General features: G+C 33.9%; 2 protein-coding genes across 2 annotated transcripts; one reads left to right on the top strand and one right to left on the bottom strand.

Annotated features, from left to right (window-relative positions):
• Positions 1-2620: 2620 nt before the first annotated feature.
• On the bottom strand, positions 2621-11204 carry LOC120637705 (uncharacterized protein MG328). The gene is made up of 6 exons (XM_039909661.1): positions 10970-11204; positions 7262-8660; positions 6058-6226; positions 5701-5963; positions 5432-5615; positions 2621-5084 (listed from the first exon to the last, which is right to left on the bottom strand). The coding sequence occupies exons 1-6, from the start codon at positions 11033-11035 to the stop codon at positions 3842-3844; spliced, it is 3324 nt and encodes a 1107-aa protein (XP_039765595.1). The 5' UTR covers positions 11036-11204; the 3' UTR covers positions 2621-3841.
• Positions 11205-11969: 765 nt separating this feature from the next.
• LOC120637853 (NEDD8-conjugating enzyme Ubc12) lies at positions 11970-15483 on the top strand. Its single transcript, XM_039909889.1, has 4 exons — positions 11970-12167; positions 12378-12511; positions 13391-13558; positions 15271-15483. The coding sequence occupies exons 1-4, from the start codon at positions 12059-12061 to the stop codon at positions 15409-15411; spliced, it is 552 nt and encodes a 183-aa protein (XP_039765823.1). The 5' UTR covers positions 11970-12058; the 3' UTR covers positions 15412-15483.
• Positions 15484-16434: the final 951 nt, after the last annotated feature.

Genomic DNA, 16434 nt, shown 5'->3' with positions numbered 1-16434 from the left:
CGCAGTGTCAAATTGTTAATTTAACAATATAGGTGTAATTTACAATGTTTACCTGGTGGTGGCTAAGAACGAATATGATATTATTTTTAAAATCAGAGATGGCGGTTCATGAGATACAGTCCGCTGGCAGACAGACGGACGAATAGTAGTGTCTTAATAATAGGGTCCCGTTTCCATCCTTTGGGTGCTGATCCATAAAAATAATAAAATGTAGGTTATCATTTTATCAACCAGGTCTAGTTTGCTTTAGCTTATATATTTACTGTGGCTTGAGAGATGAAGATGATTGTATACCTTGTCTCGGATTGAAGTCACAAAAGTCTCCGCTAAAATCATCTTTGATAAAATGTTTTGCAAAACAAACAAATTGATTTCAATTTACTTTGGGTAAATTGTTTTAATTTATTAAAAATATTATAAATGATACAGGTATTCAACTGTCTTATTTTGTATACTAATAAATACACATTAAGAGTTAGATGTTTGGCGATAAGCATGTAGTTATTTATACTGTAATGTAGTACACACACACACACACACTTTATATTCACCTATACCACATTAAATATTTTATTTTATTTTATTACTTAAATGTTTTCAGGGTTTTTTATATGAAATATGAAGGTGGGCAGACGACATAAAAAGAGATAACAGAGTCGCTGGATGCAAGCGTCACAAAAGCATAGCGCTTGGGAATCCTTATAAAAGACCATGGCCAAACCGAGGTTGAGATGATAATGATGGTGATGAAATATCTAATGCCAGACTGCTTGTTGGTGGGGGGATTTGCAGTGAGCAAGTCGCCCAACCATGCAAGCTTCCCTTTTATTTTTATCTTTATAAAAATTCTGGATATATTGTTTTGGATAATGACAAATTTATTCTCTACATATTAGTACTATCCTTTCATGCATATTTTGTATACATAATAGTTTTGATGTTACACATCTGCAAGGCATCTCAGTTTTTTTTTTCGCAATTTGTTTATTTAAACAACTCATTTTATTGTAATGATATACCTTACAATTCATATAACACATGTACAAACATATTGTACAAAGTTCAAGGTTTAATTTTAAAATATTTTTCAAACTTTTTTTTAAAGCAAAACAACGACGTCTGGCGCTTATTTGCTCGTACATTTGATCATCTAATAGAGAAACGAAATTTGTACGATAAGCTGCGCTGGACATATATATTAGTACTTTATTACTATTATTAAATGTATGTATATGTATTTTTTAATCTATATAATACATCAATGGAGCTTGGTTTGAATGTTTTTGAATTTTCCCATTGAGTAGCTTATGGCAGCCGCTTAGTCGTTAAAAATATTCCAAAACCAAAATAACAAGTCGTTATTCGTCGATAACGTGATATAAGAGCTAGATGAAGAATAATTAGTTAAAAATTCTTTTTAAGAAATTCATGAGGAAAAAGTCGCCAGAAAAGGCTAGTCTAATATAAATAAAATAATACTCATAATAACTGTCAGTTGGTTATCAATAAATAAAACGGATTTTTTAAAAAGAGAAGAAAAAAAAAGCAATCTTTAGCGAGAACGATTTACTGTAAAAATTAAAGTCCAAAATCAATCTAATCCAAAATCATCAGAACGAAGATTAAAAGTAGCCTTCCTTCATTCCCTCTTACTTCTACCGGCCCTACTAACTTAAGTCATATAATCATAGTTCGTATACATAATTCGATTCTTCCAATAGGGGTACTTTCGGTACTGTAGATTTTTGTATTTATATTATGTACTAAGTTGATAACAAACTCAAGAAATGACAATCACAAGATTTTTCCCTTCACTTACAATTACTCAGTATATTATTCCTAGTAATGAAGATGACTAGGCATACATTTGCCTTGCACCAATCGTTTTGCACTAGGCAACTAATAAAACCTAACTTGTCTATGGTTGTTGCCACTTGGTGGTATTTTGTGTTTGTATTATCATATATTAAATTTTTTCCAAAAACCGAATTTATATCTTTTCATCTGTCAAGTGTCAGTTTACGAGTACCGAGTTACCGAATCGGTGTCGAAACTTAAAACGTCGCTTTACGTCGTGAGACATCACTTATGAGTTTGTGAAACGTTTTTTCTCTCTAGAAATCACCTAAATCACTAGGCTTTCGATTAAAGCGATTCCTAGGTTGAAATAAAACGGGCATAAAGGTCGTAGCATTAAGTTAAAAAGCTTTCCTTGAGAAATATATACAGAAAAGATTTTTCGAATCCAGCTAGTTTTGGAGAAGAGCATATTGAAAAAAAAAAACCGTTCTAGCTTTATAATTCGTATTAAGAGTAACATTAAAACGCGTTTATCTCCTATGTACGTAAATTTTTATATTCCCTTCTAGATTTAGATTTCTTTTTCATCGTCACCAACGGTAAAAAGTCGGAATTTGACGGATTATAAATGAAACGATGGATTAAAAGTTGTTGTTTAAGAATGCAAAATTTCACACTACTCCTTGTGCGAACCTTAAGTGGTGCTATTGTAGTTTTTTCACGTATGAATCCATAGATCTAATTAAAAAAATAAGTTTTTAATAACCTATTTACTTTAGAATCTAAATAAATCTGGATAGAATAAATATAAGTCTAGTCGCCTCAGCTATAAAATTATTTTAATATTATCTATTTACACAAATCGGATTAACCATTTAAGGCAAATTGTGATGTATTTCCCAATATACTTATCTACTATTCACCCGGTATCTAATACCACGCATATTTAATGTAATAAACTGGAAAGAGAAACAATCAAAATCAGTAGATAAAATTTTTGCCTGTGATTTTAGCATATTTGTAATAAAAAAAAATCGAATTGGTTATCTTTCTTTCATTAAGCTTAATTTGCTATAATCCGTGAAAAACCGGCAAGCAATTTGTTATTCCTTTAATTTTTTATTCAAACCACAAATTCGAATTTATCCTTGGAAGGGATTTAGAATAACTTCTAAGTAAAAATTTTACAAATTAGTCTTATTAAAACCCCTTTTTGCACCACTTAACTATTTAAATAACGGTGAGATCATACATTTATTTGGACGTTCAGGAATTCAGATCTCCCATTCCAATAATTTCATGCATTACCAAATAATATAGCGGTGATAGCAAAGTAGTTAGGACTTCGACTTCACATTCGGGGGGACGAGTTCGAATCCCAGCACGCTCCTCTAACTTTTCTAAGTTATGTGCGTCAATTAAAACATCACTTGCTTCAACGGTGAAGGAAAACATCGCGAGTCATTTCATTTTAAGTTTTTTGACTTCTTTTTTGAAACATGGGGCAGAGTGTCGAAAAATATCCAAGCCAGCAAAGCAAATTCCAACCAATTTGTTGGATCTGCCCAGATCTGACCTGATCTAGCGATTCTAGGCCTGAAAGTTAGCTTATTCTTAATATGCGACCTTGCATTATGCTTTGGTACCGCCAATCGCCGCTTTGTATGTATCAGTAAATCAGCATAGGTGCTAAACTTTTATAAAATGTTGTCCTTGTATGCAAAGTGCCGTAAAGACACCGTAAACTTACTACGTTATGTCCACTATCAAAAACATGATTAACAAAATGAGATGTGTGGTGTGGTGTATAATTTAAATTATAAATTGCAAACAGAGATTGGCCTGGTTATCGCGGATTGTAGCAAATAAAGCTTTAACATTCATTGTACATCAAAGGTCAATAAAAAACAATGAAAAAATCCTAATTTCTAAGTCTCGACAATAATTGCACTTAACTTCACCTTATATAAAGTCGATTGTCCAACAACACCACATTACTCATACATTTAGAACCTAACCTATAATTATATTACTTACGTTACTAAATTTCCATAATAGTTTTACGAATATTAGTCACGGTTGTGGCTAATTGATCATTAATCTTATTCTCTTCTGTATGAACTTTGATTTGTGAAGCACTTTCGGAGAAATCTATAGTTGCTTCACTTGGTTCATTGCTAGATTCAGTAATGTCCATACTTTCAGTACATTCGTTACTATCTTCTTTGATTTCATTAACATCGTTTTCTTCACTACTAGGATTTCCTTCAAGTGTCTCTAATGCATTATTGTTTTCTGTAATAATTCTTTCGTCATTGGATAAATTTCCGTCTTCAACCGTTCCTCCATGGATTGTTGTTTCCGTAATGGATATGTTATCATCTTTCAAATTTATACACGTGTCCTCAATTTCCATATTATCAGCGTTATCTTTAGCTTCCTCATCAGATGATGCAAGGAAAATATTTTCTTCGACCTGTTTTACTGCAGTATTTTTTGCCGCTGGTGCTTCTTTATTGGTTTCTTCTAATCCAGTTGAGGAGTACTCAATTTCAATACTTGCAGTCACTAACTTATCAAATTTATATTTGCTAATAGAGTTTGTATCGCTCTCTTTCGATGATCCGTCAATAATCATCTCGGATTCAGAGTAACTGGAGTTTTCGATGCTTATTACATCATATGGTTTTCCCTCATTTTCTGCCTCGCTGTCTGATTCTAGTGTGTCAGATATTGCTATTGGTGTATCCGAATCAGAACTCTCAAGTGATGAAGAATTGACTTCATTTTCTGAATGTAATTTTTGCAAGAGATGTAACTCGTCTATATCAGACTCTACTTTATAAGCATCACTATCGTCATTTTCATCTTTTTTATTTTCTTTAGTATTGTCAATCTCTTTATCTTTTTCTTTAAATTTCTGAGCCTCATTCGGCGATGATTCGGCGAACAATACAACATCATCAGATTTATCGTCAGTCGTTTCTATGCCATTGACGTTTTTTTCTTGATCATTCTCTTTAGGTTTCTCGCCATCTGTTTCATTATTGTTTTCTTTTTCTTTTTCATCAGGATCTTCTCTTGCGATATTTTCTTTATCATCCTCTTTTTTACTCTTTTCTTGAAGAAGTCTTTTAAGCCTTTGCTTTCTATTTTGTTTGTTTTCCAAACTATTATCATTTTCAATGACGTCGTCTTCTTCACTCTCCAGTGGTGACTCTTCGGCTTCTTTATCACCAATTTCAACAGCTTCAAGTTTTAACAAATTTTGTCTGTCAACATATCTGAAAGTGAAATAAAAATATGAAGACATTAAAATTACAACTATATGCATCCCGTCTTCTCAGTGGGTTGTCCCGGGATGGATCCTCGGCACGGGAAATATGTATTATTTCTGAATTATCTCCGTGCATAATGTATGGTCTGGTGGAAAACTTCAGCTGTGGCTGAGTTACAACCGTCCCATCAAAGACGTGCAGCCAAGCGATTAAGCGTTCCGGTACAATGTAGCAACAGATTTGGAATATAACTACCATACTCTAAAACTGAAAATTTGCAATCAAGAGCTAACTTGTAGGATAATAAAAGGTATTAACTAAATAACTTTGATATTTTTACATTAGTAACTTACTTATTAAAAAGTTCTGTTTCTTTTTTAGCTGCTATTGTTTTGTTATCATCTAATTTCTTTTTTAAATCAGAGTTATCTAACGCAGGATCCACCTCCGAAGTAATTCTTGAAGCAGCTATTCGCCATTCATTTTCTTGTCGACGTCTTTGGAGTTTTTTACCACATCTTGTGAACAAATCTCGTGCTAAAGTAAAAAATCAACGATTTTGTTAACAGGTTATATCCAATAAACTTAAAAAAATAAGTATGTAATACTAATTATTGTTTACCTTCTTCCATAATATCAACTTCATTCCAACACAATTTCTCCTCTTCGTTGGCATCTCGAACACAACGAAGTACATCATGAAAGTCAGGAAATGGCAAAGGGGTTCCTATTGAGACTTTTCTATTAATCCATTTTTCTAGCTTCTTGGCAGGGCCAGCTGGTCGTCCTGGTCTCGCTTCTATGTGTAAACGAGGCTCGGATGGCATTTTTGTGTTAGTAAGTTGGCAGAACTTCGCATGGACGCGAACCATTCGTTCCTTATATCTAAAGTATTTTTAAAATCTTATTAATAATGTCCATAATGCAAATTGGCTTGAAATTGTGTTTAAATCTATAACACGTAATTAGGGCAGTATACCTTTCTGTGAGCAAATAAACTGAATCCTCGTCATCATCAAAATCCACTTCTTGTTCTTCAAGCTTTTGTATAGCTCTATGGAGTTTCTTTATTGTTTTTTCCAATTTCCGAATCTGTCTTCGCTTCTTATTGTCGCATTGAGATACTACATGTTTGACATCGGATGACTCTGGGAAAAACATAAATATTGAGTAAGCATTAGCAATCTCCTGAACATATTATATACCCCCTTAGGTCCTTGTTAATAAATATTGTAAAGCGGTTGCATAGCCACACAATGCTTGGACTTCTTCTTTCAATTCAAAATTACAAATTATCTGCCAAACAATCCTGCTTACAGAGAAAACATTGTAAAACTTACCATCACCTATAAAATGTTTATAAGTAAGATTTGTATTTTCATCCTAGTAGCAGGTAGCAAATGTGAATGGATCCTATACAGGAAGATATTTAAGACAGGCATTGCATGGCAACTACTTTGTTCAGTGGAGATAGATTTGTTCCTAGATGTCTATTTAATTTTGGATGTGAAAGCTACAGAACAAAACGACCAACGAATGTACGAACTTAGAAATTATGAAACTATATGACCTTGTTTGTTTGCAGAACTTTAAATAGTCAGCGAAAGATACATTAAATTGTATTAAACACCCACACACATAAATAGTGCATATGCTATTGTATACATAATTTAACTGAAGTAACAGTAGGTAAATCAAAATCCTTGTAGTCAAGATTCAACCAATTATGTCTATAAAGAAATAAGAAACTAGCAAGTTCCACATGCATTTTAGGACAGGGTAACAGAGTTGTAACATCTCGAATCTACCGCCAAACTTTTATCTTAACAAAATTGAACAATTTAAATCTCAACATTTTACAAAAGGATCCCTGAATCCACTGAAATAAGACAATACAAGAATATAGATACACCCGCAGTTCCATTTCACTTCAACCACATATTACTTCTGATAACTTATTTTTACATACAAACTCCTATCTGCTATCTATGCTAAATAGCAACTCAAGAATTATGCTATATAACTCTAAAAAAAATTTAACTATAACCTGAAGATCCAGGAAATGTTCAAAGAAAAGAAAAAAACTCAGTTTTATAATCAATGTACATATAAAACCGGAATTTAAGCTATGTAGCTACATGATTTAGTTTATTAAATACTTAAAAGTCTATGTTAAAGTTTACCTTTATCCGAATCCACCATTTTCATACTTGAAACCAATGATTTTGTAATTTTTCTCTGTAAATTTAATTCATCTACAATATCCTTTATATATAAATACATTTTCTCAGGTGAAGCCTTCATTGTGACTATTTTACTGGAAACCATATCGATGAATTCCTCAGATTCAACATATTCTTTGGGACATTGCCTGTAGTAAGCTTTAATTTTTTTTTCTACAATTTTTTTCATATCTTCCGTATTTTCAAGTTGAAAGCACATTTGTATAAACTTCTGATAAGTTGGATGGAATTCATCATCTTCAGAAACAATCTCTTTGCCTTTAGTAACTTTGTCTTCTCCAGTAGGTTCATGGGATTTTTCAGTTTCAGTTGTACATTTATGCTGAGGTAATGCAGGTACACTTTTATTTTCACTCTCAGCAAGAGAACTTGTGTCGAAGAGATCTATTTCAATTTCAACAACATGATTTTCTTGACTGTTTTTAGATACTTTTGGATAATCTAGCTTTTTTTTACTTTGTTTATCTTCAACAACTTCATTAATTTCATTATCACTTTCATTCTTCCTTGTAGGTTTTGAAACAGGTTTGACAGGACTGTCTTCTATAGTAATAGTGAGTTCTTTACCTATATCTGGGTGCTTAGAATTTACAGGCTTCAATGGGCTATCTTCTATGGTGATTTCAACATATTTTGTTATGTCTGGCTCCTTATTATTCTTATCTTCCATAGATGGTACACTATCTACTTCCATACTTGCCTTATCATTATCTTTTCCTTCTGATTGAACATGTTTAGCTTGATCCTCAGGTCTTAAGTACCACTGAGGACTAGCTGTTCCAGTTTCGTATGTATCCTCATCATCTAATTCAACTGTGGTCAATTCTCCTGATAAATTTTTCTTTAGAGGAACTATTCTAAGTTTGTTATGCAAACCAGATGTACCAGCATTTTCTAAAGACTGAATTTTAATGTCTCTATTATTCACAGGCGTTATAGTTAGAGATGAGGGCAAAGGATTGCATTTTGATTCCTTTTTCTGTGTTGATCCAATTTTCACATTTGAAACCTTTTTCACCTTTTGATCGAGTTTAGGTACTTTCTTCACAACAACTTGTCTTCTGTGTAAACTTTTAACAAGGCTTACTGGATTAATTGAAAGCTGATTTTGGAGAATAGGAGGAGTTACTGTTTCAATTGTATTTTGCACTCTTTTGAGAAAAGGTATTGTAGTAGTAGATACTAATCTCCTTTGGTCTATAGCAGTAGCTCTCTGTTTTATTAGTACTGGTTTTGCTAAGCCTCCTACATTGATAGGGGGCACAGGTTTACTAGGTTTTATAGTAATGCCATGTAGTTTCTTTGGTATAACTACCATAGCATTGAGCATGGGTTTTTTCTGAAAATAAATATATAATATGGTAAATTAAGTTTGCTGAGTTGTTATTACCTTAACAGTTTCCCTGTTTAACCTGTCTCTCTTCTGTAGAAATACTCCTGTAGTTCCTTGTGACAAAGACAGTCAGCTGACAGGCTTGTCCCTGAATGCTGAGATGTAGTAATCAAATGAAATGAGCTTTATTAAATGATAATAGATATTTTTTAGTCCCAGAAGAAGTAAGAAAGAATGAAGACAAGAAAACACTACACTAATATTTTACATATAAAATTGTATTTACTGTAAGAGGGTGCTCTTGCAAATAGCAAGAAATTCGCATGATTTTTTACATAAAAGTGGCCAATGCAGTAAGATTATACCAAACAACCACAGAGTGCTTCATGGACAAGAGTACCAACAGACAGGGTCCAATGACATCAGACAGAGGAGGCCTTTGCCATAAAAGCATACAGAAACTGGGAAAATTTTATGATCTGTTTTCTGAAATAAGGGCTATTTTATTTATGTGCCAGAGAATGTTATTTCATGCTATAATAGCTGAATAATATTTGATGAAGTTTGGTGAAAATGTTGTTACTACAAAGACTAAATATGTGTCTTCCAGGCAGAGACACTTTCCTTCAGATGATATTGTGGTCAAGCACAAAACATCTGTCTAATAAAAGAAGCAACTTGCATTTACACCATTTTCTGAATAAATAGGTAAACAGAGATAGTCAGCAAGTAGTTAAGTTAGCATTAAAAAAATGCTGCGCAAACCAATGTCTTCGTCTACGTCTATAAGACTGCCTTTGCATGCCCCATTTTCTATTCTGTTTCTTCTGTATTATAAATTCAAATTCAAAATTACTTATTCATGTAGGCCTATCACAGGCACTTATGAACATACATATTTGTTTACATAATTGTAAGGGAATGGTGACTTCGTTTGCCAACTTAAATCCAAACCCACAACAAACGTAGCCAGGTAATTTTTTCTTTTTTGTTATCACGATCTCACAGTAAATTTATATTAAGCTATGAAGCTAGATCAATTCACACCCAAGCTTTTTTATCGTTTAAGTAATCCTTAACATTATAATAGGATTTTTCTAGGTGTTTTGTGTTTATTTTCATAAAATGTGTGTGCAATAAAGTTTGAATTGCTAAACTTAGCCATTGGGCTAAATAACCACCAGCTCTTGGGTCAACAGACATCAAGACCAATTTTTAGGACACAATTTTAATAAAAAAAATTATATTCAAATACCATGGGACCAGAATCTAAAATGCAAGCGCTGCAAAAAATAATCAAATATTCAAAATCATTACAAATAACGGCATATTTACGGCCCTTAAGCATTTGAGCAGATTCATCAGCTGCTGCCGCTTTTTGGGACATATTTGGTTAGTGAGAAACAATATTACGAGAAATGGAACTATAGTCATACTGCCAAATATTTTACTTCTAAAATTGTATATTATTTTATCAGCATAAGTTTCTCAGCGGAAATTGATCAAAAAAAAAGTAACAGCTATGTAACTATCAAGTTACATCACAATCGATTTTATAATAAAAAACATCTTCCAATGGCAATCTTATTTAAATTTAGAACATGCATTAGCTGCTATTGTTGCTTAACTGTGGTAATGGTTTTTTTTGGTATTAATGATAACTTCAATCACACAATTTTTATAGTAAAAAAATTTCTCAGAACACACCAATTAATGAATTTTATAAGCAAAATTTTGTCAGTGTCAGGCAGCCTTTGCTTAGTTAACCAATCTGCACTGGGCCAGTGTGGTGGACTGGACAGCCTTAACCCCTTTACATTGAGGGAGGAGACCTGTGCTCTGTAGTGGGCTGGTAATGGGTTATTAAGGTGATGATGATGGCTGCAATTTTCTTAGGGATCTCTAATTTTTTATTTTAAATAAATATTTGCCTACGTTTTCCTTTCTTTTGGTAAAAAAATAGTTAATAATGGTCAATAATAGTTTCAGTCCATTTGATACAAACAAACAAAAAACCTTTCTTTTTGTTAACCTAGATGATTAAGTTTTAACTTAATCATCTAGGCTTCAGTTTTAAGTTAACAATAATTTAAGTTACCGATCACAAAGCACTGACACTTTATATTTGGATTACATTTGATTTGCAACAGTATAGCAGAACTAGTAAGCAGTGCTAAGCTGGGTCTTTGTAATTATAAGAAAGATCTGCTTGTTTGATGCCCAGAAGTATAGGGCTTATGCATAAATCTCTAGGGGTAGTAGCATCACACTTATTTTAACTTATTAAAACTATAATAATGAAGCTATTGCTATACCTTCTTTGGTACAGGCTCAGCTTCATCGTCAGAGGAGCCCAATTCAATTACATCTTCACTTGCCATTTTAAACTGTACACTGTGGACGTGTTTGTCTTAGCTTACATAAGAACTAGATCATAAAGTTGGTCCTCAGCTGAAATCTTTCCATATGCAAGATTAATGCAATAGGTACATTTCAATTATGCATCATTTCCCTAAGTTCCAAAATACTTCGAAGCCGTATTTCACCGTATTTGGCACCATAGACTACCAAAACTACAAACCAAAGAGTAACGCAAAAACTACAAACGTAAAAAATTTGTTAAAACGTCAAAGTTTAGGGTTGTACTAATATCGATATTTAATTTCATAGACTACCGTCAAGTTATTTAACTTCTCAATCATCATATCGAGCCATGACCGTCCCACTACAGGGCACGGGTCTCCTCCCACAATGAGATGGGCTTTGGCCGTAGTCCACCTCGCTGGCCCAGTGGATTGGTGGACTTCATACGCCTTTGAGAACATCATTATAGAGTACTCTCAGGCATGCAGGTTTCCTCATGAGGTTTTCCTGTGCAATTGCAATCATCCAATAATTGTGAACTTAATCTTTGAGTACTTTTTGCAAATGTGAGAACCATGGGATTTATCAAATTTTATTAATTATGGTGTTCCAAACATTCTTTTCCGTACTTTTTTTTTGGGCTAACTCAGCCGATTTAAATTTCTAAATGCTACATTTCCTTTTCTTATGGCACCTCGTTGGGGTGCAGTTGAGTTTATAGTGTTGATACTTAATTCGTTTATGACGGATCGGAACGAGAAAAGTTTTGAAACGTTTAAAGTGGTTTAACTAGTTGTCTTTTCTGTTGGTACTTGGTTTGAGTAGTTACCCAGTGCATAGCATGTTTTCTTTTTAATACCGCATCGAACTGCAATCAAATCGATATAAAAACGAAAGCTGAAACTAGTGTTCTACATTTACATATTATTACAACCCTAAAGTTTGAATTTGAAGTTTAGCTCATAGAGTAAAGTTAAGCTCTCTGTCAAAATAAATCCTGTCGAAATCAATTTCTAATTTCTTTGGATTGAATTAGGACAATGATTAAACTTTTTTCGTTAAAACAACAAAAAAAAGATGAAGAAGGTTCAGGTAGGGCAGGCGGTTCACAAAAAAAGGCTTCAGCAGCGCAATTGCGGATAACAAAAGGTAATAGAAAACGAATATTACCTATTACCCACCGATAATTTCAAGTTTGATTTCAGAAGATATCAATTTAATTCTTAGAGTTACGAGTGCTTGTAATTTATGAAATTATTACTAAATAAGTTCTCAATATATTTTGATTATTTTTACAACAACGTGTATACATTTATTTGGCATTTAAAAAAATAATATACTCGAAACCCTTATTTCCAGATTTAAATGAATTGAATCTTCCTAAAACATGTAGCACAGAGTTTCCAGATCCAGACGATTTACTTAATTTCAAGCTGATCATATGCCCAGATGAAGGTTTTTATAAAGGAGGAAGATTTGTATTTAGTTTTAAGGTATATCCTATTTTAATTATCATAAATAGCTTATTGAGACTGCAAACTTATTTTGAAATACCTTATTTGACAAGCTATAAGATATAAATATTAAAACACATCCTACTACATCCTCTTTCTAATATAACAATAGTAATATTTTTCTAAGCCTGAAATTCCATATAATATGTTTGTTTTACAAGTTATAACACCTTTACAGATCCACAATCAATATTATAGATCAAAGGAGTAATGATAAATAAGGTTAACAATATAGTTTCAAAACTATATAGCTAACTAAGCAATCTGTGACCACTTTTCCTATTTCCTCATCAGATGTATGCATGATAATATCTCATCACAACCAATAAATGACTCCGAAAATATATTATTCAAGATCAAATTAATGATCCAAAAAATGATACAGCTATTGAAAGTTGTTCACAAGTTGGTTAGTCTTTTGACTTTCCTGTGTAGATTCAAGTTTTAGTCAAAATTATCGCAGTTTCATTAGGATTACTTAGCATACCATTTTACTAATTGAAAACATGTGGAAGTAAAATAAAAATCTATTTTTGGACTGAAATCCCTGCCCTAGTTGTGAAAACAGCATATCCACTAATTGGTTTGTATGCAAAATTGTACCGGATCTCCAAAATGCTTAGTGGCATGTCTTTGTTGGTAGAGTGGTGACTAGCCATGGCTGAAGGCTCCCAGCATACCAGACCAGACCAGATAATAATTAATCTTGTGTATTGATCTTCTTCTTCTGCTTGCGGCTCAGGTTCACCTGGTCCGTGGTGTCACGTCGACCGGCTACAATTTATTATGATGCTGCTGTCTTTGTGTATTGATACTGACCCTTAATCTTATAAAAATGTGAGTGTGTGTAACTTTCAGGTAGGTCCAAACTATCCCCATGAACCACCCAAAGTTAAATGTGAAACAGCAGTGTACCACCCAAATATAGACTTGGAAGGCAATGTTTGCCTAAATATACTACGAGAAGACTGGAAACCAGTGCTCACAGTCAACTCAATAGTTTATGGATTGCAGTATTTATTCTTGGTTAGTATAATTTTTACGAAACAGTATTTTATTAGTAGACTAAGAGGCTATGGTCTCAAACTTGGTTTTCATCTAATCCTTAAGGCTGGGCACTTTGTCAGCAATAGCGAGTTATACACGTGTGGAATGCCTTGCCTGAGAATGTAGTGACAACAGTATTACTAAATCAGTTTAAGAATAGACTGGACAAACATCATTAAGACAAAAAGCACAAGAAATTATCAATTAAATCAATTATAATTACAATTATAAAAATCAGCGAAAGCGGCTATATCTCTCATATAATAATAATAATTAATAATAGTGAAAATACCCTAAATACTAAGTTTTTACCCTTGAATGCAATCTCATCTAAGTAAGCAATGATGCAGTCTAAGATGGTAATGGGATAACTCCTCGTATGGTAAGGGTAAGGAAGTTATTTTAAACTCATACCCCTAATAGGTTCCTATGCGATATCGCACCGGAAATCATTTAGTGGCAGGTCTTTGTTGGTACGCTGGTAACTGGCCACGGACGAAGCCACCCACCAGACCAGACCAGACCAGAGAAAATTTAGAAATTATAAATCTCCAAAATGGCCCTGCCGGGATACCATCCTTATGGGTGTGTAATTAAAATAACGCCTGGTACACATGATCAAATTTTAACTTATAGCCGCGCTGTTCGTGCATTTTTCGCATCAAAGGTTGAAACAACATATATTATTAGATCTTCACAGCGAGAAAAAAGTGTGTTTCTGACAAATGATTATCCGCTGTACCCGTGTAATAAGATTTTCTCGATAGAAAAAGTACCAAATATACTTTAAACGCAAAATTTTTAGAAAAACGTTAACATTTTGGGTGATTACTAATTTAAATTAAATTTTATGTATTGTAAATTCAAATGTGCGCTTAGCAGCAACGTTGAGTTTTAAGTCGTGTTTTAGCTTGAAACGTTGTGAAATCGAATCCGGGTATGTAGCGTGATTCGTGATTCGATTTCAGAACTGCTTATAACCGGGGGACTTTTCTGTATGACATCATCATCCTCCTATTCCCGGTCCTCTACAAAGCTCGGAAAAGAATGTTATGGTTTCAGGCCATAGTCCACCAATTACAGGCCCTTCAGAACATCACGATTAATGAATATATCAGGCATGCTGGTTTCCTCACGATGTTTTCCTTCACAGTTAAAGCAAGTTAATTTTTAATTGCCTAAATCAGGGCTTCCTAACCTGAGCGCCATAGAAAGTACAGACGTACGCCGCGAGGCAAAAAAAAATTCAACAAAAAATAATCTGTGCAGCGCTTGTCCCAAACTTGGAAAAATTTAACACCAAGCTCATCCATCGCATTTATGGGCTACTTTAATAACATGGATCTTTATTTATTGGCTATTTGCCTATCTAACCAGTACCTATCTACTTAGCAATTTGTACTAGCTAGGTTAGCTCGGGCGCCGTGACTATTTTTTATACTTGTAGAGTGTGTATACCGCGATCTAAAAAAGGTTAAGAACCCCTGGCCTAAGTTAAACCCCGAAAAGTTAAAGGTGCGTGCCGGGGATCGAAGCTACTAAGCGATAAGGCCGCCTTTTGTATTCTACTTCTATTTTTATGTTTCTTTTTTTTCTGTATAATGTGGTGTACAAATAAAGAGTTATAATAATCGAGTCCCCCCAAAAGGGAAGCTATAACCGTGATATTAAATAATGCCTTTCAATTTCAGGAACCAAACCCCGAAGACCCATTAAACAAGGAAGCGGCCGACGAACTTCAAAGCAACCGACGACTGTTCGAACAACACGTACAACGAGCGATGCGAGGCGGTTACGTCGGCTCCTCATACTTCGAACGGTGCCTTAAATGATCACACGCTATTGTAAATTAATTCTCCCAATTCTATATAAATAAATAAATCTCAATTCATTTTATATACTAACATGGGAGTTTTTGATTCAATTTGTGAAGCCGGAATTTTTAAGGAATTTCCAAGTCATACTTAATTGTTTTTTTTATAGTAATAATTGATGGACCAAGCAGTTGGCCCACGGTCCTTGCATGTCCTTTCCACCACCACAGTTAGTAAGTGGAAAGGACATGCAAAGAGCACATCCTGTGTCCATAAAGACGAGACGTAGGTGTTAAGCCTCGTGTGTCTAATAACATCGGCAACCACGCCCTTCAGTCCGGAACACAGCATTGCAACAATGCTGCTTAGCGGCAGATAGATAGATAGATAAAGTCTTTATTGCACAAATTAAAAGCGAAAACAAGAAATAACACAACAATAAAATTATATATATAAGATGCGCAAAGGCGGTCTTATCGCTTTAAGCGATCTCCTCCAGACAACCCTTTATGGTAGAGAATTAGGTTAGGGAAAACGGGATAGTGCAACCAGTGATACAATTAAGTTACTTACATCTTTATATATATTTCTTGTGTGCGTGTGTATGTCATTTACTCCTCCTAAACGGCTGGACCGATTTGAATGATTTTTTTGGTATGCGTTTGGGTGGCACCCTGGATGGTTTAGATTCACAAATTAGCCCGACAGATGGCGCTGGGGTCCGCTAGTATAATTATAAAATATAAAGAAGTAAGCATGGCGATAATACTTTCCCGGACGAGTTCTTATCACAAAAATCTCTACTCCTACTTAAACTTTGCTCTACACTAAGCACTGCGGATAAAAATGTTTAAAAAATAAAACCCGCATATAAATCATCTTCTGCTATCACCAACCCGTCTGCTTAGCGTGGTTATTATGGGCAAATCCTTCCATTTAGCTTTTAGTTCAGCAGTAGACTTATAGGCTTTTGATAATGATGACAAAACACTCATAACTTATGCAAATTAAGCTGATTTTTTTATACTCCGCGAAAAGCAG

This window comes from Pararge aegeria, chromosome 4 (assembly GCF_905163445.1).
Source record: "Pararge aegeria chromosome 4, ilParAegt1.1, whole genome shotgun sequence".
In the NCBI taxonomy this organism is placed as follows: Eukaryota; Metazoa; Arthropoda; class Insecta; order Lepidoptera; family Nymphalidae; genus Pararge; species Pararge aegeria.
The sequence above is the reverse complement of the archived record's forward strand: the minus strand, read 5'-3'. Positions and strand labels throughout refer to the sequence as shown.